The sequence below is a fragment of the Coturnix japonica genome, chromosome 2 (assembly GCF_054131305.1).
Source record: "Coturnix japonica strain WE chromosome 2, WE-NBRP24, whole genome shotgun sequence".
In the NCBI taxonomy this organism is placed as follows: domain Eukaryota; kingdom Metazoa; phylum Chordata; class Aves; order Galliformes; family Phasianidae; genus Coturnix; species Coturnix japonica.
Window position 1 is genome coordinate 60169736 of NC_140664.1, and position 27569 is coordinate 60197304.

Sequence of the window (27569 nt, forward strand, 5' to 3'; positions counted from 1 at the left end):
AAAGATAATATCATAGTATTTAAATATCTGAGGAGAGCTCTGCACGAAGGAACCAGTATTTCTAGACAGCCTTTTCTGTATAGTCATTAACAGAACTCTGTTTTCATTCCCTGGCTGTCCAATCTACAAATACAGAGACTGCAGCAGTATATGAGAACAGTTTTGTTGGCAGGAGAGTCAGATAGATTGGATGGATTAATATGAATTTGATAGTTCATAAGAAGGAAATAAAAAACCAATAACAGATGAAATATAAATAGAGGAAGTCTCCTTGGGAACCAAGCCAAAAGTGTAGCTATCACAGTATAATCTACATACAGACTAAAATAGATCCCTGAAAGTTACTTTTTCAAGGCACTAAAATGAAAACTTTTCAGTGGATAACAATGTCATTTGAGTGAGGCTGCCAACTAAAATTAACACTATGTGTACTGGAGCTGAATTATCAGAAAACTAGGAAATTTATAAAATGACATATATACTGAAAACATATTGGTGACATTTATAACAGCTTTTCAGATTTTGGGAGGCCAGGGCTGTACTTTGATATATGCATCTTTCTCACATTCTGAAGCTTTTTTTTTTCCCCCTCTGTCTCTTACTGCTAGATGGAAGATAAAGAGCAATAAAGAGCCTTCTGTTATTAAGGGCTTAAATTTGGGAAATATGTGGCATGTATACTATGGAGTCATATGCAGCTGATTTAGATGGTTGCAAGACTAAATAAATTATTGATGGCTGACAGTTGGACAAGATGATCTTAGAGGTCTTTTTCAACCCTAGTGATTTTATGATTTGATGAAGAAATCAGATTAAATATTCTTCACAGTGAGAAATTACAAACTCAGTTAAGTATACCGGTTTTACATCATCTCACCTACATTTAAATTCTGATGATTTTTCTTCTCAGTGTATTATGTGGCAATTGTTACCTAGGGCTTTCAGGAGCAAGAAATGTTTTATTTAGAGTTTCGCTGCTGAGGTAAACATCTCTCAATCAGTCTGCCTGGAACATAGCTGTTTTATAGAATCAGGAAGAAGATTCATTTGAATCTTATTAAACTAGATGCACATAGAAGAATAGGGAAAGTAGGAAACCCATATTTTTTAAAAAATTAATAAATAAATCCAGAAATAGCACCCTTACTGTATCCTGAAAAAGCTTTCCATCCAATTTTGTTTGTTTTCCATAAAAGGGTATTTTTGTTACTTATCTGGTCACGTAAATGAGACAGGAACAAAGATGAATCTGTTAAGTATATTGTTCACTTGAAAATGAGTTGAGTACCACTTTCAAATATAAAATATATATGATAGCAATATAATTTTTCTCAGCAACCAGAGGACAGATCATAAAGTATGGCTTTTCTATTACAGATGTAAGCAGTGAACATTTAAGTAGACTTCTATTTCCCACTAAATTCTTCTCAAACCTGAAGAGTAGTTGGTTTGCTTACTTTCAAAGAAGGCAGCTTGCTTGCCAGGTGCTATTACTCACACTTACACATTTTATAAAATTATCACAGGAATGATCTATTTCTCATCAAATCTTCAAACCAAGAGCACTCAGTATTTCTGAAGTTCTTGCTTAAAATATCTGTCTTTCTAACGTGCTATAATCTCACAGTGACAGAGATATTAAAAAAAAAATATCTGCACTGAGGCAATAAATTGCTATCACATGAACTACATGAACCAGTGCTTTTACAATTCTCATAGTGAAAAACTTGTTATTTTGAAGTATGAGACTTCATCCAGTGCTGGAAACAAGAAGATAACCGATAATTATTATCTGGCCAATTGGACTTTGAGTTTGTCATCTGAAATCTGGGAAGAAAACTCTCTAACTCCAATCTGATTTTAGAATGTGGCATTCCTTTATTCCTCACAATACTTACCAAGCAACTCAATAAATCAAGAGCATGGGTGCTCTTACAGTTCAGGTTCTGCATTTAAACAGTGAAGACATACATATGCAATACATTGGGATACATATTTATTTTTCACAAAGAACTCCTTAATATTTGCTAATGTCCCTCTGTGCATATAAGGTTGCATCTAAGGTGGTCATACAACCACCTGCTTCCTCCTTGTTATTTCTCCTTCATCTTCATCACAGTGGCCAACCTGATAGCTGTTCTTCCACAATTTTCAAATTTCCATTGCTTGTTATGCAACTTTCTTTCTTGGTGCACTATAGCTCAAAACAATTTATATGGAACTCAAGAGAAAGTTCTTGCGCCTGGTGGATGCAAGGTATCAAGAAAGAAAAATGACCTAAATTCCAAGACAAATATCTGTACATTTTCTTTTGCTGAAATGAAGTGCACAAAACTGAGATTGGCTAATAATTCCTCTCTTTCACCTCAACTACAATACCAAATACTTGTAACCATAAAACTTCATTAATTTACCTGTGAACAAGAAAATGCCAAGACTGACAGATGTGGAACATGTTATCCCAGTAAGTGCTGTTTCAAGAGCTGAGCTTTAGTTTTCAGATGGCAAGCTTTATTTTCTTTGTCGTCATTAGAAGGCTTTGTGGTTCAGCAGAGATCTCCTGAGTTGTGCCTCCCCCAGTCATCGGGGGTTGCAACTGCAATGGAATCATTCAAGACTCAAAGGAATACCATAAATTAATTCATTGGGAGCTTTCTAACAATAACTAATACTTGGAGGTAAAATTGGCTATTAACTATTAATAAGCATTACAGGCAGGAGTATTTTGGCACAAGAGTTATATCTATGCTAAAAGTTCTAAGACAATATCTAAACAATGGATACTACAAAGAGTGAATGAAGAAAAGAAGATAAAGAAAAAAGATAGAAAATGAGGAGAAACAGACCGATAGATAAACAAACACAACACACCAAAGCAGTTCACCTCTCCTCAATCCAGTGATATCTTACTGTCAGTGGGTACAGATCTTTGGTAGTGACAGGTCATCCAAAGGTATGATGGTCAGTTGATGACAATGACAAATGCATACATTCTCTTACTCTTAGTCCAGAGTGGTCAAAACTGCTCCTTGGAATTAGAGCTTCTGGCTTCAGGGATCTGAGAAGGAATTATTCTGTTTCCATCTTCCAGGCCTTAAAAATTCTTCTGTTTCCATCTTCCAGGACTGAGAAATTTAAATCAGCAGAGATGAGGAAGTAGGGAGATGCCAGCTTGTATCTTGCCTTCACAGGATACAGTAGTATCATCTCCCAGCTTTCCTGTATCAAGCTGAAAGTATTTGCTCACAGGTCAAGTCTTCAGACAGAAAACATTTCTGAGTCTTCCCACTCATGAGCAAACAGCTTCTGGCGCTGTCCAAAGAAATACTTTTGAATGTAAAAGAGTCCACAAAGCGTTGCCAATTGTCTCATGTTAATTTGAGACAATGCATTCCCTACCAGTCTCAGACAGTAAGTTCTGATCCAAAGCTCACTGTCTCCAAAAGAACTACCATTGACTTTGGAAGGTTTCAAAGCCTGCTTATTGTTCCCTTGAACAAAAGCTATATCATTATGTTGTATAACAAACTAACAAAAAAATGTACGAATTGTTTTTTTGTTCTCAACACAATTAGATCAAGCCTCTCTATTTTCATGCTGAAATACTCTTAGACATTTTCAATAGATCTCCAGTTCTTCATATCTTCTTTAAAGTCTTTTCTCGTTATGAGTCATATCTTCTAATGTCCTCTTTGTTCCGGAAAAATATTAGACTTGAGCAATTTTCACAAGACCAACTTTCCCAAGCCCAGCTATATACTTCCAGGATTAGCAGCAGCCTGCACACCTGATCAGAAGAACTTATCCAAGGATACCTGACAGTTCCCACTTTCATTCTAGAACAATCTGGAGAACTGTAGTAGAGAGGATTTACACAACAATAAAACATGATCAAAATACAATGTGATGCAGTGGGGAAATATAGGTGGTAGGCGGATGTTCAGACTAGATCTTGGAGGTTTTTTCCAACCTTGGCAATTCTGTGATTCTAACACCAGTTGTTGACCATGCAAAGTGAACATAACACAGAGGCTTCATAGAAATCTTGGCCTGATCTCCACTGTTTGTAAGATTCAGAATAATCCTAAAAATGTATTCTAGTCTCAGCTACATGTGAGATTCAGAATAGCCTTGAAAACATGTTTGTACAGATCTCCCAGATCTCCATTTTCCAGTTTCACCAGGGGCAAGCAATAGAAATATCTGGATTCCATGAAAAATGATTACTGAAAGATTTGCTCCCGACCCAGCTGAAACCCAGAAGAAGCAGAATTTTTGCAAGTCTGTACTCTTATTTCCATTTTGACCTCTTCTACTTTGCACTACAGAAGTAGGGATAACATTACAAACACTAAGATGCTTTAAAAATAAATTAGATATAGCTAATTCAAAACTAAGCTGAAGTGTAAAACAAATGGTAAGCATAATAGCAATAACATAAACAGGTAAAGTAGAAGGACAAAGTCTGCATATAGTGTTGAGCTCAAATGCAATGAATATATCCATGTAATTAAAGAATAAGTTTTGGTCTCATTAAAGTGGGCAGTAAATTTCTCACAGACTTAGATTAAGTTATAATTTCACCTACTATCACTGCTGTGGTGTAGAATCATATCTAACAATCTTGTTTTGTGTGTTTTGAAAGCTAACACTAAAAGTAATGACAGGAGTGTGACACATTTTCTAGAAATGTTCTATCATGCTTTAAAGACTTTAGATAATAGAAAATATACCATCTCCTTTGGCCATATCTTTCAATGGTTAAGTGTAAACCCTGTAAAGCATATGCAACTAATTTACATTTTAATTCATTGGGCATCAGCATTTAATTTTGAGAGCTTTATATCTATGCCTGATAGATGATAGTTGTTTGGTGTCAGATGTCATTCCTCCTCGCATATTCTTAGGATTGCTAATTAAAACACCTTTTCATCTTGTCTGTAAGAAGCTAAATAAATTGAATTATTTTATCTTGTCATGAGAAGTCTGATATTTTTGAGCTATAAAATTAATTACTAACTCTTCTTCAAAAATTGTCTCATTCTGTCTCATTTTGAAAATGTTTGCCCCAGGATTAGATGTGGTAATGGTAGTTATATCATCAAAACATCGTTATTTATCAATTTCCTTCATTTCGTAGGCAAATGTACATCCACAACATACTGTGGGGCAATGCAAAGATTAATCTAATGACTGTTTTAGCTAGCATTTAACAAGCTTAAGTGAGGTGGGGCATAATTTAAAATAAACCAGCCAGACAGTATGCACAAATTATGTAGCAGATGAACTGAACATATCAAGGACATAAACCACATGAAAATTGTAAACCATAGCTAATATCTGACTGTAATCTTCTTTTTCTAATAATCAGAAAAAGAATCAGGGCATGCATAAAAAAAAATCATTTGTTCCATTAATAGCAGAGATTATCTAAAATGAATTATTTAAAATCCTGAGATACTTTATTTCTATAAAGTACTGCCATACTGCAATATATTAGTCAAAAGGAGAGCAACAGAAAGGCAAACTCACACCATTTTCTAGAGCAGAGCTATGAAATGCATCTGCTTGTTTAATGCATTAGCACTCAGTTTAGCCATAGCAACTAAGTAACAACTAAGCTCTTGTACTCAGTCAGAAGTCACAAGAATATTTTCATATCTCAGAGCTGAAAAAATATGACCATGTAATATAAAAAGCTATTGATATGAGACATTTTGAAAATAAATCAGAGCTTATATTGATCAAGTAGATAATTCCCTTAACCCTAAATGTCCTTTCCAAACATAAAGAAATAGAAAATTATTTTCCTGAGCCAAGTGATAAAGAGCCCCACAAGGAGGGGTGCAATACAGGACCTGTCACTCACCAATGCCAATTAACTGACCAGTGATACCAAGACTGGAAGCTGTCTGGGCTGTAGTGACCACGCAGTGATAGAATTCACATTCCTTAGGGAAACAGGACAGAGGAAGAATATAATCAGGTAGCTTAATTTTAGGAAAGCCAACTTCGAGCTTTACAGGTATTTAGTCAACAAAATCCCCTGGGAATCTGTCCTCGGGGACAAGGGAGCAGAGTAGAGCTGGCAAATCTTTAAGGAAGCTTCTCTTAGGATGCAAAAGATCTCCACCCCCAAATGCAACACATCAGGAAAGGAAGGCAAGAGATTGGCAAGGCTGAATTGAGAGTTGTTTTACAGGTGAAGAGCAAGAAGAAAATGTACAGGTAGTGGAAGTGGGAATAGATAGCCTGGGAAGATTATGGGAATGCTCCTGGGGATGCGGATCAGTATGTGTCACGGAGTTCTCTCTAGAGCTCACTCCGGGACAGTGGGCACAAACCCGGGGCAACAGGAACAAAAGCCCCCCTCCCCCCCCCCCTTTTTCTCTAGCGGTACTGTGGCGTGGCCTGGCCACGTGCGTTTAGGGAGAGAGGAAGGGAAGGGAGATTGCGATTAGGTCTAACAAAAAATGAGGGAGAAAAAAGGTGATCTGAGAACGAACGGCAGTTTAATAACCTAATAACGCTATAACAACAACAAGAGAGTTTCAACAAAGAGAATACCAAGTCCCCAATCTCACCGATGGAGCTGTGGAAGGCAGGAAGCTCTGACCACGTTGTCTCCTCGCAGGGAGCCGGGCCAGCAACCCCGTCCCCTTCCTCACTTCCCTTCCGGTGCCCCTCCCCACATGCCCATTTGAGGCAGTTCACAGAAAAAAAACTTGTCCCCTTTACTCCCATTATGAGGCATGGTGTTCTGATGTGGAATACCAACACCAACCAAATTGCAAAACCATAACAGTATGGTGTGTATGCTCAGATAAGGCCTAACTGGAACTGGATTTGACAAGGGGTGCAAATAAGAAAAATAAAGGCACTGTAAAAACAGGTACATCAACCAGAAAATGGCCACATCAATACAGACAAGATAGTAAAAACAGACAAGGAGAAGGCTGAGGTACTCAATAATTTCTTGCTCCAGTCTTCACTAATGACTGCTCATCACACAGCCCTCCAGTGAATGGTTCAGGGCAAACTCCTTTCTCGTGCCTTGGATTTCAGTAATTTTCATAAGTTTAGGAATAGAGGAAGCGGTGACTTTTCCCTCATCATCACTATCTCCATTGTGTCTGTTAGTCTTCTGAGTTGCCTTTCTCGGTGGTTTCTTGTTGGCTTAATGTATCTACAAATAACCCCACCAACACAATGCTCTGAAGACGGGACCACAGGAACATAAAGACCGTCAGTCCTACGTACAGGGCTGCTGAAATAAGCCACTTAATTACTGCCCAAAACATTGCCCAGAACATTGCCCGCATTCTCCACCAAAAATGTCACGGAGTTCTCTCTAGAGCTCACTCCGGTATAGTGGGAACAAACCCGGGGAAGCAGGAACAAAAGTGCCCCCCTTTCTCTAGCGGAACAGCATGGCACGGCACGGCGCGGCCCGGCCACGTGCGTTTCGGGAGAGGGGAAGGGAAGGGAGATTGCGATTGGGTCTTAAAAAAAAAAAAATGAAGGAGGAAAACGGTGATCTGAGAACGAACGGCAGTTTAATAACCTAATAATACTAAACAACAACAAGAGAGTTTCAACAAAGAGAATACCAAGTCCCCAATCTCACCGATGAGTTGTGGAAAGGTGAGAAGCTCCGACCACGCAGTCTCCTAGCAGGGAGCCGGGGCCAGCAACCCCGTGCCCTTCCCCACTTCCCCTCCGGTGCCACTCCCCACATGCCCATTTAAGGCAGTCCACAGAAAAAAAAAACCAACATGTCCCCTTTACTCCCATTATGAGGCATGGTGTTCTGATGTGGAACCAACACCAACCAAATTGCAAAACCATAACAATGACCTTTAAGGCTCCTTTCCTACTCTAATGATTCTGTAATTCTATGATGTATTTCCAAAGCGGAATGTGTGTATTTTCTCTTTACCCTGTAAGATTGCTGTTTTGGCATCAATTTTTATTCATGTTAAAGAAACAAGGAAAGTACAAAAGAATCATTATTTATTTCATTCTAACATTAAACCTAAAAACATCAAACCTCAACATAAAATAGGTTCTTTCCATTATATAACAGCACATTGGGCAAATTGATGACCTGTGAAAGTCATCTTTAGGTAGACCTCTAATTTAAATAATATGGAATTATATTGTTTCCATTAACATTTGATGCAACTCATCTATTAAAAAAGAAAAGAAAAAAAAAAAAAAGCAATAAATGGTCTGCAGATATCTGAAAGAATCATCAGAGTTTCAAATGCAGGCAGAAGGGGTAAATAGTGTATCTTTCTCCATCAGTGCCTCTGATACATTTAGATTTCTATTTAAAATTTATCAAAATGTTTAATGTTTAGTTTTTTAATTGTTTTTGTTTGCTTTCTACATTGAGGCAAATTATACTTTACATAATTTACTCGAGTAACAGTGACCAGAAAAATATAGAAGTTTACTGACATAAGGTACTTGCGTATTTAAACAGATATCCATGTTTTCTAAAGTGTATCTATTTTTATTCCTGTGTCTGTATTCTTTATTTCTTATTTAAATCCTTGGGGGAAAATAAATAAATAAATAAGAAACTGCATCTGACTTTTAAAAAACTGCAATAGGTTAAGCCAGTGCATTAAACAGGCAAAACAGATTTGAAGTGGCTTGAGTGGCATCTAAAAGAGTATTTCCTATGCCTCTACAGAAATTCTATCTAATTTTGAGCTTCTTGCTCAAAACTCAGTGCAAACCTTACGTTTGCCTTGCACTGTGCCAGTGAAGTATATGTCTCCTTGTGTTCCAAATGAGAAGTGTGTCTGCAGGTCTAAGCCAGTAAAAAATGCTGAGTTTATGGTCCTAACTTTTTATCTGGCCTACTATTTATTCACAGCCTCTGGCTTATCTGAGTTCTTGTTCTGATTTGATCTGCAAAACCCTCTGTCAAGGACCTACTCTGACAGAAAAAGATCAGTGAAATACCAGTGCCACGCTAAGGAAGGAGTGTGCAGTGAGAATGACTTTGATCGTCCTAAGGAATTGCCATAAATGCCAACCAAATTTACTCATTTCTGATTGTATTAAAAAAGATAAAGTATTAAAGGCACCCTCCTGCTCTTTCATACAGTACTGTCATGCTCAGGAAGAGCTATGTTTGTAAACCCGCACACTGTCTTTTTTTAGCTTGTGCTTTCATGCTTAGTCTATTATAAATTTGTAAGTATTTTTTAATAGAAACCATCTTATTGTTCTGCAGTATTACAGTGTTTACCACAAAGGGCCATTGTCCAGCACTGAATAAGGTTTTTAATACAGCTGATATATCACTGCAGTAATACAGAAGATAAATACTATGTAGGTTGCGTCAAACATAATTTCTCTTATTTATTTCCATGGAAACCAGAACAGATATAGAGAGCTCAATAACGCTATTTGATAGAGCACAGAACATTATTTTTCAGTCAGCACCATTAGCTATGCATTTTCACCAGCAATGAACAAGATTCTGCATGCCATACTTGTAAAAACCCGCAACAGTGGAGGTGAGCCACTGTCTGTTGCCACTTCTGAAACACACCACCCCACCAGCTCACTATCATGACATCCACTGTTGGGTCTGCTACAATCATCAGCAGGAGTCCATGAATGTCAGTGGGTGCCATTTTTTCCACATGAAGGAATTTTATTACACACCTTCTCTTCATACACACTTCCATGTCAGACTTCATTGTATCCAACTGCCCTTCTATTATCATCCATTGCATAGCAATGAAATTTAATGGGATAATGACAGGAAGGTTCAGCCTCTACTGCCATACCACCAACATCTGAAAACATCTCTGAAATTGTTGGCCATCATAATAAAATGGGAGATATTACTTTCAAAGCAGTCCATATGCATTGCTAATGAAGATAACACATCCCCTTTGTTATTCTGCTCTTACTAAACAGAATATTAAAGCTCTGTTAACTTCAGATGTTGCAAGGGTAAGACCTACAGCATTATTACTGCATATCATTTTGAAAATCTTTTTTATAAAATGACTTCAGCATTAAGAAAAACCTTAGCTTAATAGCATATACTGACAGACTGGTTTGACAACAACACAGATGTAGATACACCTGCACTGAATAAAATGTGTTCATATACATATCTTATAGATTTTTACATAGTCACATGATTTTTCTGAGAATTCTAAGACATGGTTCACAGTATATTTGCCCTTAGATTGACATGCTTGTTAATCTAAGCACAACTGTTAAGATTAGTAGCATTATCCAAGTGAACAGTAATTTAAAAGAAATAGCATTTTATTGCACTTCTGCTTAAATCCCAGCAATTTCAGATAAAGACAGAGTGGTTGGTGTGATGTGACTTGAGAGCTGAAGCTGCAAGTTACTCAGATATTGCCATCTACTTTCATCTGTGTATTGTTCAAAGCCACACCGTGTGTTTATTTTAAGTTCAAAAAAAGTTAATGATTTCTTTTTTAAAGAAAAATAGCAGCAATGAAAAATCTTACATGTAACTTAATAACTATATTTTAATATAAATTCATGGCATCATACTTTGTGTATTCAGAGGTTCTATTAAATAACTTAATTTTTTTTTCAAATGTCATTTGACACTGACTTGCGGAATCAAACTCTATAATCCAGAGATGGGTTATAAAGCAGGTATGTTTATTCCAGCGTTGCGCATCGCCGGGTGCAAGGGGGATAGCTCCTCCAAACTTGCACCCCGACTTGTAAAACCGTGATACAGATATAGGTACACCTCATGTATAGTCAATGATTTCCCGTAATTCTGATACATATTCAATAGTTCTTTATCATGCAGACCCCTCTTGTTATCGCCCATTTAATCAGGGAGAGTAACTTCTCTTCTGATCCAATCACCTCCTCTTCTGTTGTCTTCAGGGAAATCTCACTCCTTATCTGCATCCTTCCTGCTCTCCCAGACCCACTGTCTCCATTCCTTGTTATTCTAACTAACTAGATCATCCCTTTTCCCAGCTACAAACTACAGTTAACCACCTCCCTCTAGCCCCCCTTTGTTCTAAATTCCAGCAGAGCCTCTGCTTCTTTCTTCACTGTTCAACACCAGTACTTTCTTTTTTATTATGTGTCTTTTATTAAACTGATAGCCCAATATTTTATATTAAGATTGCAAATAGCCCAGTTCCAGCTGCATAATTAAGCACTGGATGGCAGTAAAACACAACTTTGGAAAGAATTCAGTGTGGTTTTCTTTAAATCATGACCTCAAAAAATCCTCTTTTAAATTCTTTAAAAAAAAACAGAGATAATGCCAGTTAATAATAATAATAATAATAATGCTAGTTTAGAACAAAGACAAGCAATTAAAGCAAGAGGATTAAAACCTCACCGCTCACTCACTGCTGTATTGTGGTGCAGTATTTCATGCCTTGTCCCTGGAAAGAAGAGTGCATCCTACCTCCCATAAAGTTGGATGTGGAAAGAAATGCATATTTTACCCTTAGTATAGTGAACGGTGAAGTAAGAGAAAGCGGCTCCGCTGGAATTTAGAATAAAGGTGGGCTAAAGGGGGATAGTTAAAGGTAGTTTGTAGATTGGAAAAGGAAACTAGAAGTTAGTTAGAATAACAAGGATCGGAGACAATGGGTGTGGGGGAGCAGGAAGGATGCAGATAAGGAGTGAGACCTCCCTGAGACATCTGGCGAGTAGGGGATTAGATGTTTTAACATTAGAAGAGGGGTTGCATCTCCCTGATAAGATGGGCGATAACAAGAGGGGGGTCTGCATGCTAAAGAACTATTGAATATGTATCCGAATTCCAGGAAATCTTTGACTATGTATTAGTTTTACCTATATCAGTGTCACGGTTTTACAAGTCGGTGTGCAAGTTTGGTGGAGCTATCCCCCTTGCACCCGGCGCTGCGCAAAGCTGAAATAAACATACCTGCTTTATAACCAAACTCTGGGTTATAGAGTTTGATTTCCGCAAGTCAATAGGAGTAGCCAAAGCTGTCAGTGGAGCAAGCACTAAATCTACTGCTAATCAGAAATACTTGCCCTCTAGTGATGACAAGGGCAGGAAATAAGTATCAACAACTTTAAAATGGATATTTATTTTAACCCACAACGAAAACAACCCAAAACAGCAAATAGAGTTGTTAAACCCTTAAACATTTAATAACTGAATCCATTCTGAAATGCCTGCTGTAGTCTATCACTTCAAGCTTTGCCACAGAAATGTCACTGAAGGGCTTCAGTGCATAGGCATGCATGTGGATATTCCTGTGCTTGGCTGTTGTGCTCATGCAGGTATAGATTTCTCATTAAACTGGAAAAACAGAAGACTGAGGAGAGAGGGCAGCACAGCCCTAGAACCCTGTTTTTTCCTCCTTCACCACACTCTGACACCATCCCTGTTTCCAAAGACACAGAGCTGGTTACCATATGCATAGGTAGTTCTGAAAGTAATGCGTCCTATTGTTTCTGTGGAAACCTAATGCCTCTTATTTATTTCCATGGAAACCTAATACCTTTTATTTATTTCCATGGAAACTGAAACAGTAGAGCTCAATAACACTATTTGATAGAGCACATTCTCAGCTATAAAATATTTTTCAACACAGTCACCACCATTAGCTATGCATTATCACCAGTGATGAACTGCATGTCACACTTGTGACATGCACATGTCAACTGCAATAGAAGAGGTGACTCACTGTTTCTGTCACCACTGCTGAAATGCACCAACCACCAACTCACTGTGCTAACATTCACTGTTGGGTCCATAAACACTCAGCAAGAGCCCATGAGAGTCCATGGGTGCCATTTTTTCCACATAAAGGAGTTCAGTTACACTCATTGCTTCATATGCAATTCCTTGTCAGATATCATTTTGCCCAACTGCTTCTCTTCTGATATCTGTTACATGGTAACAAAATTTAATGGAATATTCAAGAAGATACAACCTCCACTGGCAAACCATCAAGATCCAATTCTTACATTGTGGGCCAACATAATATAATGGAAGGCATTACAATCAGACCAGTCCTCTTATAATGTCATTATTCTGGTATCAGTCGTAGCTTAATGGTATCTTTTCACCTGTTTAAAATGCAAATAAAAGCCAGAGAACTGTGTCTGGTAGGACAAAGTAAGGGTTACAGTGCTCTTTGATTCCTGAAGAATTTTTTACATGGCCTCAAAAGAGCTTCTTAGCAAACATAGTATATTTGATTACCTCAAATAACTAAGCCTTATGTTTTCTATTAGGTATTCTGAACCCAAATTATAGATAATTGTAAAGCTAGACTGAAGGCTTTACGATCATTAATGGCTTTACGATCTCTCACCTCCAACTGAAGCAGTAGTTAGACCAATTGCGAAGTGACACCAAGGTGATAGCGTATAAAATAAATAAAATGGCGATTTATTGAAGCACACACGACCTTATATAACCTACGTCCATTTTGTCTATGCCTACTGTGTTACACGTAGCAAGATTCTTCCAGAATATGGGTAAGGGCCTGTCACGTCACATCCCGATAACATCCCCGTATTTCACCTAATACAACACTAGACCTCAAAGCTGTTTTTGTATTCCATGGATAGAAGGTAGCCTGGTATTCTTCCAGCAACCAGTATTGCAAAGAAACAAGATATAACTTTGCATATCTAACATACCAGTTTTATTCTAACTCCAGAATTCCCACATCCTAAACACTGTATTTGTGCATGTGATTTATGGAAACTGAAGTTTCCAAACTGAAGCCCGAGAGATATAGAGCAGGTATGTTTATTCCAGTGCTGCACATGACACCAGGTGCAAGAGGGATTGCTCCTCCTAACTTGCACACCCACAGACAGAAGCATTACATTTTTAAAAGCCATTTTAAAAGCTCATACATAATCAGCAGATTTCCAAGAACTCATTCGCATATTCTGTCCTTTTCCAAGAAACTGTTTACATAATGTCCCTCCTCCTGGCACATGTGTTGTAGCCCCCTCTGGTGGTTGTTGGATGAAGGCTCAACGTCTTCCTCCCCATCTAGTGGTCATTCCTGGATGAAGTTGGTAGTCTTCATCACTGTGTCCTTCCAACCTTTGTCCCAGTTTAGAGCATTCCCCTTACTTTGCATGCCTCTGCAGTTACTTATGTTTGTTCCCCTTTCCATTGTTCTCTCATTGGTCCCTTGTCTGCTGGCGGGATATAGCTTTCCTTTTGGGATAGCTCACAGTAGCATAGTGCTTCCTTGGGCTAACAAAAAGTTAAGCTAATCAAGCACTTCCAAAAACTAAATGAAGTGAGCATTGTCTTGAGCTTGCAAAAGCTGAACTGAACAATGCTATTAATCTTCTAAGTCCTGTGTCTTCTAACTCCTCACTTCACATGTAAAAGCTCACAGTGATTTGTCAGTTAAATTAATTTTTCATTTTAAGGTAAATCTTATGGACACAATTAGCATTCTTAGGCAGGGATGACTACTTTATTACTTATTCCTATAGTTTTTAAATGGAAACCATTGCTATGTCTAAAGGACACCCACAGTGCATTGACAGATGAACTGACAGATTGGTAATAGTTGTTATGACTTACTAGTATCTAATCACACCCACCAGTCAGTTTCCATGTCACGATAAAAATAAATATTTAATATTCCCAGATTGATTTTGGAAATGTTATTAGTATTGATAAGTAACAGAGAACCCAATAACATGCAGTTTATTTTGTCGTATACACGACATGGAAGGAGAATCTAGAATACAAATTCTGTGCATTAGAGTGTATCAGAAAGAGTACTACTGCAGGTAAAGAAGTCACATGCAGTTAGTTAAAATCCTGGCATATGAGAGAGAGAAGGATCAGGTTTTGTGCATCAGTCCTTTCATCCATCTTTCCCTAATATGACTCTCCAAAGTCTATACTGTACAGTTTAATAACACTTCTGTTTAGTACCATGGCAGCTCTGAGAACTGAGTTATTACTATTTTTATTCTGAAACAAGAATGTTTCTGTGGTGTGGCCTACTTTCAACTTGGGGAAGATTGTTGGAGGTGGAAGGTTCAGAAATCCCTCTGTTGACAGGTACATGGCCTGTGAATATTGTGGCCAACACTCCAATCTCTATTGCCAAAGGAACCCCCATCATGTCCCTATTGCAGATCAAGACACCTCCTTTGGTGCCAGATATAGTTACACAGCTGCAGATATCTGGCCAAAGGGTATGGTATAGGCCGCCAGGGCATGCCCTGGTACAAACTGAAGTGTTGACCCAGTATAGAAATACAGCCTGTATCTTGCACCTTCTGTGGATTTGTAGCCCATGATCTTTTCTGCAGATAGATGGTTAATAAATTTGCTGCTTGTTCTACTGCCTCCAATGGGTTGGATGTTAACAGGAGATAATCAATATAGTGATACAAGTTGACATTATTAGGTTTCTCCCATTTAACTAGCTCATGCACCACCAGACTGTGACAGCATGTCGGCAAATGTACATATCCCTGTGGCAGGACCTGGAAGGTCCACTGCCTGCCTCCCCACATGAATGCAAACTGGTCTTGAGATTCTTCAGTAATCGGAATACTGAAGAATGCACTTGCCAAACTGAAAACACAATGGTATGTTTTAATCTCTCTACTTAATGTGTCCATTAGGGAGGCAATATTAGGTACGTCTGCATGAATAGGAAGCGTGACCTTGTTTAATTCTCTGTAATCTACCATCATTCTTCATGTTCCATCCAACTCCCGCACTGGCCATATGGGAGAATTATACGGGCTATGTGCAGGTCTGTGTTGTATTAGGCGTGCACAGACACTCGGGATATAACGCGATAGGCCCTCCCCTGCTTGGTCATGCATATATAGAAGGTGTCATTCATATGTAGAAAAGGTATAGATGAAACAGGATACCTATATAAGGGACCCCCACATTCCAATAAATGCCATTTTACCGCTCACCATATTGGTGTAATGAACAGCTGTAACTTGGTCGGGGCCATCGAGACACATTCACAGAGGGACTTGACTTCCCAGGTTACCAGATTGAGGTAACAGGTCTGATAATACTTTTTCCAGTTCCTGCACTGTTCTTGATATTTCATCTTGCCCACCCGGGAGTCTATACTGCTTTACATTAGTAATCCAGCGTGGTTTCAGCAGACAAATAGGCTCATGTTTCGCATGGCCTCTCAATATTGTCTGCACTGCTGGACACTAATGAACCTTTGTTGGAGCCTGAACTCTCCCACAGTCAACTGGAGAGCCAGATCCCATAGGATATTTATGCCCAAAATATATACTTGGACTGGGGAAATAGATACCTTATATTCTCAGGGTGGGAGGTGCCCAACCCCCAGTTTCAATCAGGTTTGAGTGACTGGAGTGGTCTGTCCTCCAAAACCTCCAATCATCACTCTATCACCATTAAATCTAGTCAAATCTCCATAAATTATTGATGTTTCTGCCCCTGTGTCGACTAGAGCCATATCCCTCTGTACATTTTTCCAGGACCAGAATATTGCTAATTCCACATGGGGTCTCTGGTCCCATCTGGAGGCCCTAGGGGGACTGACATCCCTTGTCATGCCATGAACTTGGCTAAGACCAAATCTTTTGCTTCCCGTGGCTCCGGCATTGCAGCCTGAGACACCTTGAGGTGGCTTCTTCTTTCAATTGAGAACAATAAAGACCTCTAAATTCCATGTTATTGTTGGTCTTCTTTCTATAACTCTTACCCTTGTTTTCTTAGGGTAATTCTGGAATTTTTTATTATCCTTCAGCTGTCTCCAGCTGAATTACCTTCATCTGTGCTCCCACAGCTGACTCATTGCTTGCCTTAGGTGGTTTTTTTGTTACATAAAAAAATACATTTACATAAAAAAAACACTTTTTTTGATACATAAAAAACACAAAAAAACAGGAAAAATGTTACAGAATAAAATGATTGCTGTGCCATATCAAGTAATTTCCTGTAGAATAAATTATTTAGCTACATCAATAACTTTAGTGTGTATTTCTTAGATTTCTCCATGTGTCATCACAATTAAGAGAAACAGCATTTTCAACAAAAAAATAATAAATATGAAGTGCAAGAATGTATGTTATTCATTTATGAATTTTCAAAGGAAGAAGGAGAATGGACAATGCCTGCATTATTCTCAAATTCCCAGCTATTCTCATATAGGCAAAATGTGTAAATCTAAATTTAGCAGTGCACAGGTGTGAGAGATCATTCTTTTATACCACTGACTCAAAGTTTGCTGAAGGATGAACAAATTCAAGCAAGTCCTGGTCAAGGGTTGAGAAATCCTTTGTCTGGGGGACGTGGATGGACAAGGCCATGGGTAAGGAGGGAGGAAGATAAGCTGCAGCTTAATGGCTGAGAAGCAGTCTTTTGTGCGGACTTATCTTGAGGAAGATGGCCATCTCAGGGTGTACACCCAGGGATGTCATGTAGGCAGGAAAAAAGGAGGATAAAAGAGGGATCAGCAAGCATCAAGTTAGGTTTTCTGACATCAGATTCCTTGTGACCTGAGGCCTGCATGCTGAAGAAGATGCCAGCATACTGAAGAAGAAGGGTTTACCCGAGACTTGCGTGCTGAAGAAGATGCCTGCATGCTGAAGAACAAGAGCAGTTTTCTGACATCAGATTCCTCACAACATGATGCCTATGTGCTGAAAAAGAACAAGATGTCTGTCATCAGATCCCTCACTATGGACATTCAGCTTGCTGACGGACTCTCCTGGACCTGCTACCTGAATCCTGCTGCCTACTCCTGGACTTACCCTGTGGCTCCTTCCTGCTACCTGCTTGCTGCCCAAGGCCAGCCATGCTGCTGCTGCTCTCCTGCCCTGCACTTTTGCTTTGGACCATTGGAGCATCTTGCAACAGGACTGCTGCTGGATCCTGGTGGTGACTATCCCTACTTTATGTAATCCTTGTCTTTTTCTATCACCCACATTCCCCATCTCCTTAATTAAGATTTGTAATAAAAAGGTCAGACCAACTTTTGAACTGTTGTTTCTTAATCTCTCCAGGTACACATATATCAAGGAACCTCTTCTCCCTCCTATAAACTGGAGTGAGCCATATTCTTTATTGGTGTAGTCAAAGCAGGATACCCACCATGAGAGTGTTGTCCTCCCAGATATAGTCTGAAACTTTTCTCTGTGTGCCTCTGGAGTTGCAAGGAGCGATAGTTTTGTTAATTGAGATACGGACACCTATCCAGGACAACTGCTCCATATTCTTAAACTTTGCTGCTTATGTGTATACCTCTCAGGGACATATGAATTAATTTTGTCTATTTGCATTGGCTTAATACATGTGTGCCTCCTTGGGAAGAGCATTCTGCATTTTTGTGATTTAAATATCTTGTAACATAAATGTGAAATCTGCACCTTTTTAGTGTGCACCTCTTGGGGAAGTATGAAGTAGTTTTTTTTGACGTGAATGTGTGTGCTGCTCCAAGAAGTTTATTCCCTTTTATTGAAGCCTGGAAAGTGTTGTTTAAGAACCCTAGAAGTGTCTTGTAACTTAGGTGTGGTGTTTGCAGTTTCTCTGTGTGGTTTCGCAGGGAAGTAAGGAGTGGTTTAACCTGAAAGATGTTCTTTTCACAGAATCACAGAATTGTAGGGGTTGGAAGGGACCTCTAGAGATCATCAAGTCCAACCCCCCTGCCAAAGCAGGCTCCCTACACCATGTCACACAGGTAGGCGTCCAGGCGGGTCTTAAATATCTCCAGAGAAGGAGACTCCACCACCTCCCTGGGCAGCCTGTTCCAGTGCTCCGTCACCCTCACTGTAAAGAAGTTCTTCCACACATTTGTGCAGAACTTCCTATGCTGTACTTTCATCCCATTACCCCTAGTCCTATCCCCACGCACTACTGAAAAGAGACCAGACTCACCACTAAGGCTCCCACACCTCAGGTATTTATGAACCTGGATCAAGTCCCCTCTCAGCCTTCTTTTTTCAAGGCTAAACAGACCCAGTTCCCTAAGTCTCTCCTCACAGGGGAGATGCTCCAGGCCCTTCACCATCTTTGTGGCCCTCTGCTGGACTCTTTCCAAGAGATCCCTGTCTTTTTTGTACTGGGGAGCCCAGAACTGGACACAATATTCCAGATGAGGCCTCACCAGGGCAGAGTAGAGGGGGAGGATCACCTCCTTTGACCTGCTGGACACGCTCTTCTTAATACACCCCAGTATGCCATTGGCTTTTTTGGCTACAAGGGCACAATGCTGGCTCATGGTTAATCTGTCGTCCACCAGGACACCCAGGTCCTCTTAGCAGAGCTCCTCTCCAGCAGGTCTACCCCCAGCCTGTACTGGTGCATGCAATTATTTCTACCCAAGTGCAAGACTCTACACTTGCTTTTGTTAAACCCCATCCGGTTTCTTACTGCCCAGCTCTCCAGCCTGTCCAGGTCTCGCTGAATGGCAGCACAGCCTTCAGGTGTGTCAGCCAATCCTCCCAACTTCGTGTCATCAGCAAACTTGCTGAGGGTGGTCACTATCCCCTCATCAAGGTCGTTTATGAAGATGTTGAACAAGACCGGACCCAGTACAGACCCCTGGGGGACGCCGCTAGTTACAGGCCTCCAGCCAGACACTGCACCGCCAACGACAACCCTCTGCACTCTGCCAGTCAGCCAATTCTCGACCCACTTCACCGTCCACTCATCCATCCCATACTTCCTCAGCTTTGTTATAAGGATGTCATGGGGGACAGTATCAAAAGCCTTACTGAAATCAAGGTAGACTACATCTACCGCCCTCCCCCTGTCCACCCAGCTAGTGACATCTTCATAAAAGGCCACCAGGTTGGTCGAGCATGACCTCCCCTTGGTGAACCCATGCTGGGTTCTCCTGATAACCTCCTTATCACCCAGTTGTCTGGAGATGGCATCCAGCACAAGCTGTTCCATCACCTTCCCTGGGACAGACGTGAGGCTGACTGGCCTATAGTTACCCGGGTCTTCCTTCTTGCCCCTTTTGAAGACTGGAGTGACATTGGCCGTCCTCCAGTCTTCAGGCACCTCCCCAGTTCTCCAAGACCTCTGAAAGATTACAGAGAGCAGCTCAGCAACGACCTCCACCAGCTCTCTCAGCACCCGCGGATGCACCCCATCAGGTCCCATGGATTTATGGACCTTAATGTTTCCTAGGCACTCACGGACCACCTCTTCCCTGACTAAAGGGAAATCTCCCATTCCCCGGACTCTCTCGTCATCCTCCAGGGTCCGGGATTCCTGAGGGAGAACCTTTTCACTAAAGACAGAAGCAAAGAAGGCGTTCAGTATTTCCGCCTTCTCAGCATCCCCTGTTACCAGAGCGCCCCCCTCACTTAGTATGGGGCCCATATTCTCCCTAGCCTTCCTTTTGCTGTTAACGTATTTTAAAAAGCCTTTATCTCCTTTATTATTCTTTATCTCCTTAGCTAGATTCAACTCCAGGTGGGCTTTGGCCTTCCTGGTCGCATCTCTGCAGTCCCTGACTACATTCTTGTATTGTTCCCAAGTGGTCAGACCCTTTTTCCACATATCATGTACTTTCTTCTTTCCACAGAGCTTGCACATGAGCTCCTTACTCATCCACACAGGTCTCCTTGCACCTTTTCCCGATTTCTTAGTCACAGGGACGCACCGATCCTGAGCTTGGAAGAAGAGCTGTTTAAAGGCTAACCAGCTCGCACAGGCCCCCTTGCCTTCTAGCACCCTGGCCCATGGGATAGCCCCAGGTAGGTCCCGAAGGAGATCAAAGTTTGCTTTCATAAAGTCCAGGGTAGCAATCCTACTTTTTGTTTTGCTTCCTCCACTCAGGATCTCAAACTCCACCATCTCATGGTCACTACATCCCAAGCTGCCCCCAACTTTTACTTCCTTAACAAGTCCTTCCTTATTGGTGAGAATAAGGTCCAGCAACGCCCCACCCCGCGTCGGTTCCTCTACCACCTGCATCAGGAAGTTATCTTCAATGCACTGCAAGAATTGTCTGGACCGCACATGCCTGGCCATGTTGGTCGTCCAGCAAATATCTGGATAATTGAAATCCCCCATAAGTACCAGTGCCTGGGAGCGTGCCGCTATTTCCAGTTGCTTATGGAAGGCCTCATCGACCTCCTCCCCCTGATCAGGAGGCCTGTAGTACACACCCACAACAGTGTCCCCTTTGCCAGCCTGGCCCTTGATTCTCACCCACAAGCTCTCGACTTCTACATTACTCTCCCCCAGGTGGAGCTCAATACATTCTAGCTGCTCTCTCACATAAAGAGCAACTCCTCCACCCCACCTTGCCAGCCGATCTTTCCTAAAAAGCACATAGCCCTCCATGACAACATTCCAGTCATGCGAGCTGTCCCACCACGTCTCCATGATCGCAATGAGATCATGGCCACGTGACTGCACACAGAGCTCCAATTCTTCCTGTTTATTCCCCATGCTTCGCGCGTTGGTATACAGGCACTTGAGAGAGGCAGCATCTCCCCACCCCTCTCCATGCCTTTTAACTCCATTGTCTGCACCCAGCGAGTTCTCCTTTAAGACCTGAACTGCCGCCTCAGACCCAGAAGCCCTCGTTTTGTCCCCTTCCCCCATCCTACCTAGTTTAAACACCTGTCAATAAGTTCTGACAGTTCCACGGCTAGAACCCTCTTACCCCTTTGAGATAGGCTGCTTCCGTCTGCAGCTGTCTAACCTCTTGTCTTTGTGTGCTTTAACCTCTTGTCTTTGTGTGCTCCTCTCAACAAAAGGGAGGCGTGATTGGAGCATTTGCATTTGTTTGATAGGTGTGTGCCTCCCTGGGGAGGAGGGGTGTTAAGAAGTTACTTGCGCTTTTGAATACTGTACCTCCTCCTCCCTTAGCGTAGATCTTTTAGCGTATGTAGAAATGAGTGACAGTATTGCCACTATGAAAAGTGAAGATGTGTTATTTGACCTTTCAGAAAAGCATGGTGCTCGACCATTTCTATCGGGGTGGATTGGGCACAACAAAACTGGCATAACTTGCAGAGTCTTTTGGACCGCATTCGTGTTCTACAAAATGAGGCTCGTACCCGAGCCAGGAAAGGAAAATCGTTTATTTGTGCGGTACTCGGTACTGCTTTAAAAGCAGTCGTGGAGTTCCTAGATGAAAAGATTTCGGCAGAAACTCAAACCATGCAAGCATTACAGGAAACAGCTGAAGTAACACAAGAATTGGTAAAAGTTCTACAGAATCAAATGGTGAACCTTGAGGAACAATTACATAGAGAGAAACAAGACTCAGTTTTGTTGGAAATGGTTTTTAAGGAGCTGTTAACATGTAAGGACACTAGCGACACTGTTGCCCATAGTTTGCCTCAAGAAAAATCTTTTCCTTAGGAGGAACTACAAGGAATGAAGGAAAGACTAGGTAAATTAGAAACCCCAGTAGCCCCGTTGTGTCCTTTGATAAAAACCGAATATACATATTTGATAACAGCGAGGATCTAGACTCTCAAATGGATGTTAAAGAAATTCCTTTCTCTGCCACTGAATTAGCAAAATTGAAAAATGATTTTAGTTGCTCTCCAGAGGAATCAGAGACAGAGTATGTATGAAGGGTTAGTCTCACCGCTGGAGACCAAATACTGTTAACTGAAAAGGAAGCTGAAGGTTACTGGGGACCAGGAGTATTTTTAACTACTGGCAACAATCATGCTCCTTGGTCCTTAACACAGAGGGCTGCCTACTGGGGAGGTGGTCTTAATTCCTTAGAAAGGGGAGACCCTCTTGCCATTACTGGGACAGTTGATCAATTAGTGAAAAGTGTTCAAGAGGCTGCTTGTCTCCAAATAATGTATGATAAAAAGTTGCAGCCACACCATGAATCACTTATGATGATGCCTGTTGATCCTGAGAGGACAACCCCTTTAATAAGGTGGCTTCCAGAATCCCTGAAACCCACAGGCATACAACTACAAGAGAAGATACAGGCTATGTCCCAGAAAGAAGCCAGGCAGTGTTAGAAGAAACTATAACATCTAACTGACATGCAGAACAGCACTCAGATTCACAAGAGTCAGAATGTAAGGTCATTTATTTAAGGTGTATACACTGGCACACTGGGGGGCTTGTGCCACCCCAACTGCACAACTAGTGTCACTCAAGCAGTCATATGTATACCACACAAAATGCATGCTCATGATTCCACAAAGCAGGTATTGCTAACTCACCTATGCTAACTAATTCCTTGAATGTTTCCTCATTTTTCACTCTTTCTTGGACATGCGCAATGTATAGTCAAGTCTGTTTGAATAAGTTTTCCTTTGTGCTGATTGGTCCCATTTTATTATCTGAAGGTTCCAGGTCTGAAATTCCAGGAGCTTCTTCCTTTGCACTGTGCTATTGAGAAGTGAAAGCCTTGCCCCCATTCTACCAAAATCCTCCCAAGTCCTTCCTGTTCTTAGTAAACCCCTCCCTAAAATTCACCTCTGAAGTAAGGGTTGCTCCCTTCTGTAATTTCTATGGAATAAAAGTAAGGGGTCTTGTCCTGTACAACCCACCTGTACAGGGATCATCCTAGGGTTTCTATCTTTACTTATAACCATCTGCAGTCAGGATATAAAGTATGGACATGGGAGGAGGTTGCCCAAGAGTTAATTAACTATGGGAGAAAATATGGGCCAGTGGTTTCCTTTCCCAGTAAATTTGAGCCAAGAGAAGTGAGGTTTGCAGCAGTCAGCCCTAGTCACCTGTAGGCCACCGAGCCCAAAGCTCAATGGAACTGGAAGGGTTTCACTGCAAGTAGAAACAGGTAAGCAAAATATTGATCATAAATGTAATCATCTCTGGACACTGGGCTGGCAAAAGGGTGTTCCACAAGATTTGATTAATGGATTACCCACAGTCAAGTTAGAGAAATTAGTTAACTGGTGGACAAAACAAAAGCTCAAGAAGCTCTAGGAAAGCTGATGCCTTCACCTCGTCCCCAAGATGAGCAGGAGGTGGGGGACAGACCATGAAGAGTGGATACATTAGAAAGCTCACAACAAAGGGAAACAAGATCCTCTGTTTAACACCTTCTGTCCCAAGGCTCTTGACAGTTACCCCTGTGACTCACAATCCAGTGGAACTATATTAACAAAGTCCAAAAAAGGGCAAGTTGGTGTCTTGTTTTACTTTACAGAATACCCCCTGTGGACTTGAACTGAATGCAGAAAGGACACCAACAATTTGTGTTTTGTGACAGGAATACTGAAAATTTGATCACACTGGAATGCTGAATATACCTCTTGATTACATTTTGTATGTTGGTTGCAGCACCATTATGTTTTGTGTTGCTGTGGGTGGTAATGTTGTACTTCTATTTGTTATTCATAGAATCATAGAATCACCAAGGTTGGAAAAGACCTAAAAGATCATCCAGTCCAACCGTTCAACTATTACTAATAGCTCCCACTAAACCATGTTCCTCAACAAAACATCCAGTCTTTCCTTGAACACCTCCAGGGTCGGTGACTCCACCACCTCCCTGGGCACTCCATTCAAGTGCCTGACCACCCTTTCTGAGAAGTAACACCTCCTAATGTCCAGCCTGAATCTCCCCTGCCATAGCTTGAAACCATTCCCTCTGGTCTTATCACTAATGACACAAGAGAAGAGGCCGACCCCCAGCTCACTACAACCTCCCTTCAGGAAGTTATAGAGAGCAATGAGATCTCCCCTGAGCCTCCTCTTCTCCAGGCTGAACATTCCCAGCTCCTTCAGCCTCTCCTCATATGGTCTGTGCTCCAGACCCATCACCAGCTTTGTTGCCCTCCTCTGAACACGTTCCAGGGCCTCAATGTCTTTGCTGCAGTGTAGGGCATTTAATTATTGTTAAATGCATGGTTGTTGTTAAATGTACGATTATCACTTTTCTCCCTTCTATTCATTATGTAATATTTGTGTCACCACTCCTGAAGAATCACAGGGTGGTGTCTGTGGCTAGTTGATATTGTGTGCTGTTGCAACTCTTGCTTCTTGTATGCTTCTGTGTTTTATACAAGATGTTGTATCCTCTTTGAACTTTGTAAACTACAGACAAGTCTAGCACATCAGGAAATTTTTTGTAATGATTGTATGAAACATTTGATTCCCCACCTCCTTCCCTCCTTTACCCTTATGCTTTCTATCTTTTTCTCACCATCATGGATCATCAGTGCCCCATTTTTAAGCAACCTTTGAGTCACAGGGTGGTGTAAGTGATTATTCTTTTATACCGTTGACACAAAACTTGCTGAAGGATGTAAATGAAAAAGTCCAAGAAAGTCCTGGTCAAGGGTTGAGAAATCCTTTGTCTGCGGCACAGATATACTAGGCCACAGGCAACAAGAGAGATAAGCTGCAGCTTAATGGCCAGGAAGCAGTCATATCTGAAGGAAGATAACCATCTCAGGGCCTGCACCCAGGGATGTCATGTAGGCAGGAAAAAAGGAGAATAAAAGAGGGATCAGCAAGCATCAAGTTAGGTTTCTGGCATCAGATTACTCACAACCTGAGACCTACATGCTGAAGAAGATGCTTGCATGCTGAAGAAGATGCCTGCATGCTGAAGAACAAGAGAGGTTTTCTGACATCAGATTCCTCACAATGTGATGCCTGTGTACTGAAGAAGAACAAGCTGTCTGCCATCAGATCCCATCAGGCTGCCTACTCCTGGACTTACCCTGTGGCTCCTTCCTGCTACCTGCTTGCTGCCCAAGGCCAGCCACGCTGCTGCTGCTCTCCTCCACTGCGATTTGCCTCAGACCACTGAAACATCTTGCAACAGGACCGCTGATGGATCCTGGTGGTGACTATCCCTGCTTTATGCAATTCTCGCCTTTTTCTATTGCCTGCCTTCCCTTCCCCATCTCCCTAATTAAGATTTGTAATAAATCGGTCGGACCAACACTTGAACCGCTGTTTCTTAATCTCAGATATACATATATCAAAGAACCTCTTCTCCCTCCTATAGATTGGAGTGAGACAACAGGTCCCAACTGAAAATCATGCATTTGCTTAGCATGCTGTTTTGTTGATTTTGATGTTATTTCTGTTGTTTTAAATAATTATATAGAAGTATGCAAGTAAAGGCTGAAATAATTCTACAACAACTGGAAAGCGTAAGTATCAAGTGTTGTACTTTCCAAGCTTTCTGTACGTTACAGATAGCAAATGTAGGAGGAGCATTAACTGTTATTTCCCCTTTTATCAAAATGATGCAGAGTATATCAGGCAGAGTTGTACTGGCATAAACTCTGGGAAAGTAGGCCTCATTTGGTCTCACTGTAAGCAGAAGGATCTGTTTGAAATATTCATCACTTTTTTTTTCTTTTCACAGATTGATCACTATCCTCCAGCAGCTTATAGCCTGCCAGCAGCATCTGACATTCAGTTCAATTCCCCAAAGGCACTCTTCTTAGGAAAAGTCATAGGTAAGGTTTCATTTTATACTTGGTTATTTTATACTTGGTTATTTCATTAGGTATTTTCAGAGAAGAGTAAAAATTATAAGCACTTGGGACAATGATATGTGTAACTTCTGCAGCAGGACACTTGCTGGGCATGTAACTGATGTAACCCTTTGTACGTTTTCCTCCCCTTTACGAAACTCACCATCATTCCCCAATGCAGCATCTTTCAGACCAGCTCCCCACATAAACTTGAGAGACAAGGTAGATCCATCTCAAACTGTGTTCTTTTTAGGCCATCCTAGTTTCTATTGCTCAGTTTCTCCACTACTGACCTTTTAAATAAATTTCCAGGGTTACTCGCTTCAGGATTCAATGATTCCCACAACATCTACAGCAATCAAGGTACATTTTTCCACTTCTCAGAGAGAGAGGGTATTATTTCCTCTAAGTGCTTTGTGGGGTAATGTGGTTGTTTAAACTAAGTGAAGTGCTTAATTCAGAGAACTGCAGGCTTTTCTTTAATTTGTGCAAGACAGCAATCTGTGAACCCCATGCACCAATTTTTGATGTGGAAAAGCAATTGACCTTGTAGCTAACATGACTTTTCAAAGATAACTTTTTTATTTGTTCTGCTTTTAAAATTTAATGTGTTATGGTCCTGTGAAATAGGAATCAAAGGTTTTTAAAATGGCTGTATAGTAAGATTGCTATGAACTATTTCCTGGTGCTCTCAAAGTCAGTGCTGTAGAAAAAAGAAAAAACTACATGGTGTGGTTTTGTTAAGTAACTGGAAATTGTGTGCACTTTCATCTCTGGATCAGGGCACTCAGACCAGAGCTGTCTTCATGTTCAGTCAGACTGTTCTTCCATTAATTCAAGCAAGTAGATATAGGACCTCAGGTGAAGCATTCAGCAACTGGAATAACACTGCAGGAAAAACAAACAAACAAACAAACAACAACAACAACAACAAAAAACACCAAGAAGGACTTGACACTTTTCCTCACAAATAATCGTTAACAAAAATATCAAGATAAAAATCTTTTAATTTGCTTAATGTAATAGTTGTGACCATCTCCTATAATTAATTTGTTGTCAAAGAGGTTCTGTGTGTTTTAACATGCTCTTTGGAAAGATCTGTGTGTCTAAGAAACTACTACAGTATGACAGTACTG

At 40.8% G+C, this 27569-nt stretch overlaps 1 protein-coding gene across 8 annotated transcripts in view; it reads left to right on the plus strand.

The window, feature by feature from the left end:
* CNTNAP2 (contactin associated protein 2) overlaps positions 1-27569 on the plus strand; it is a 568010-nt gene that overhangs the window by 485460 nt on the left and 54981 nt on the right. For 4 of the 8 annotated variants that reach the window (XM_085539942.1, XM_085539944.1, XM_085539945.1 and 1 more), the window contains 2 exons: positions 26322-26415; positions 26746-26796. In XM_085539942.1, the coding sequence (XP_085396068.1) occupies positions 26322-26415; positions 26746-26796 (145 nt within the window). Of the gene's footprint in view, positions 1-26321; positions 26416-26745; positions 26797-27215; positions 27349-27569 lie in introns of those variants that run through there. The other 4 variants (XM_015854925.3, XM_085539947.1, XM_085539949.1 and 1 more) reach the window with 2 other exon arrangements.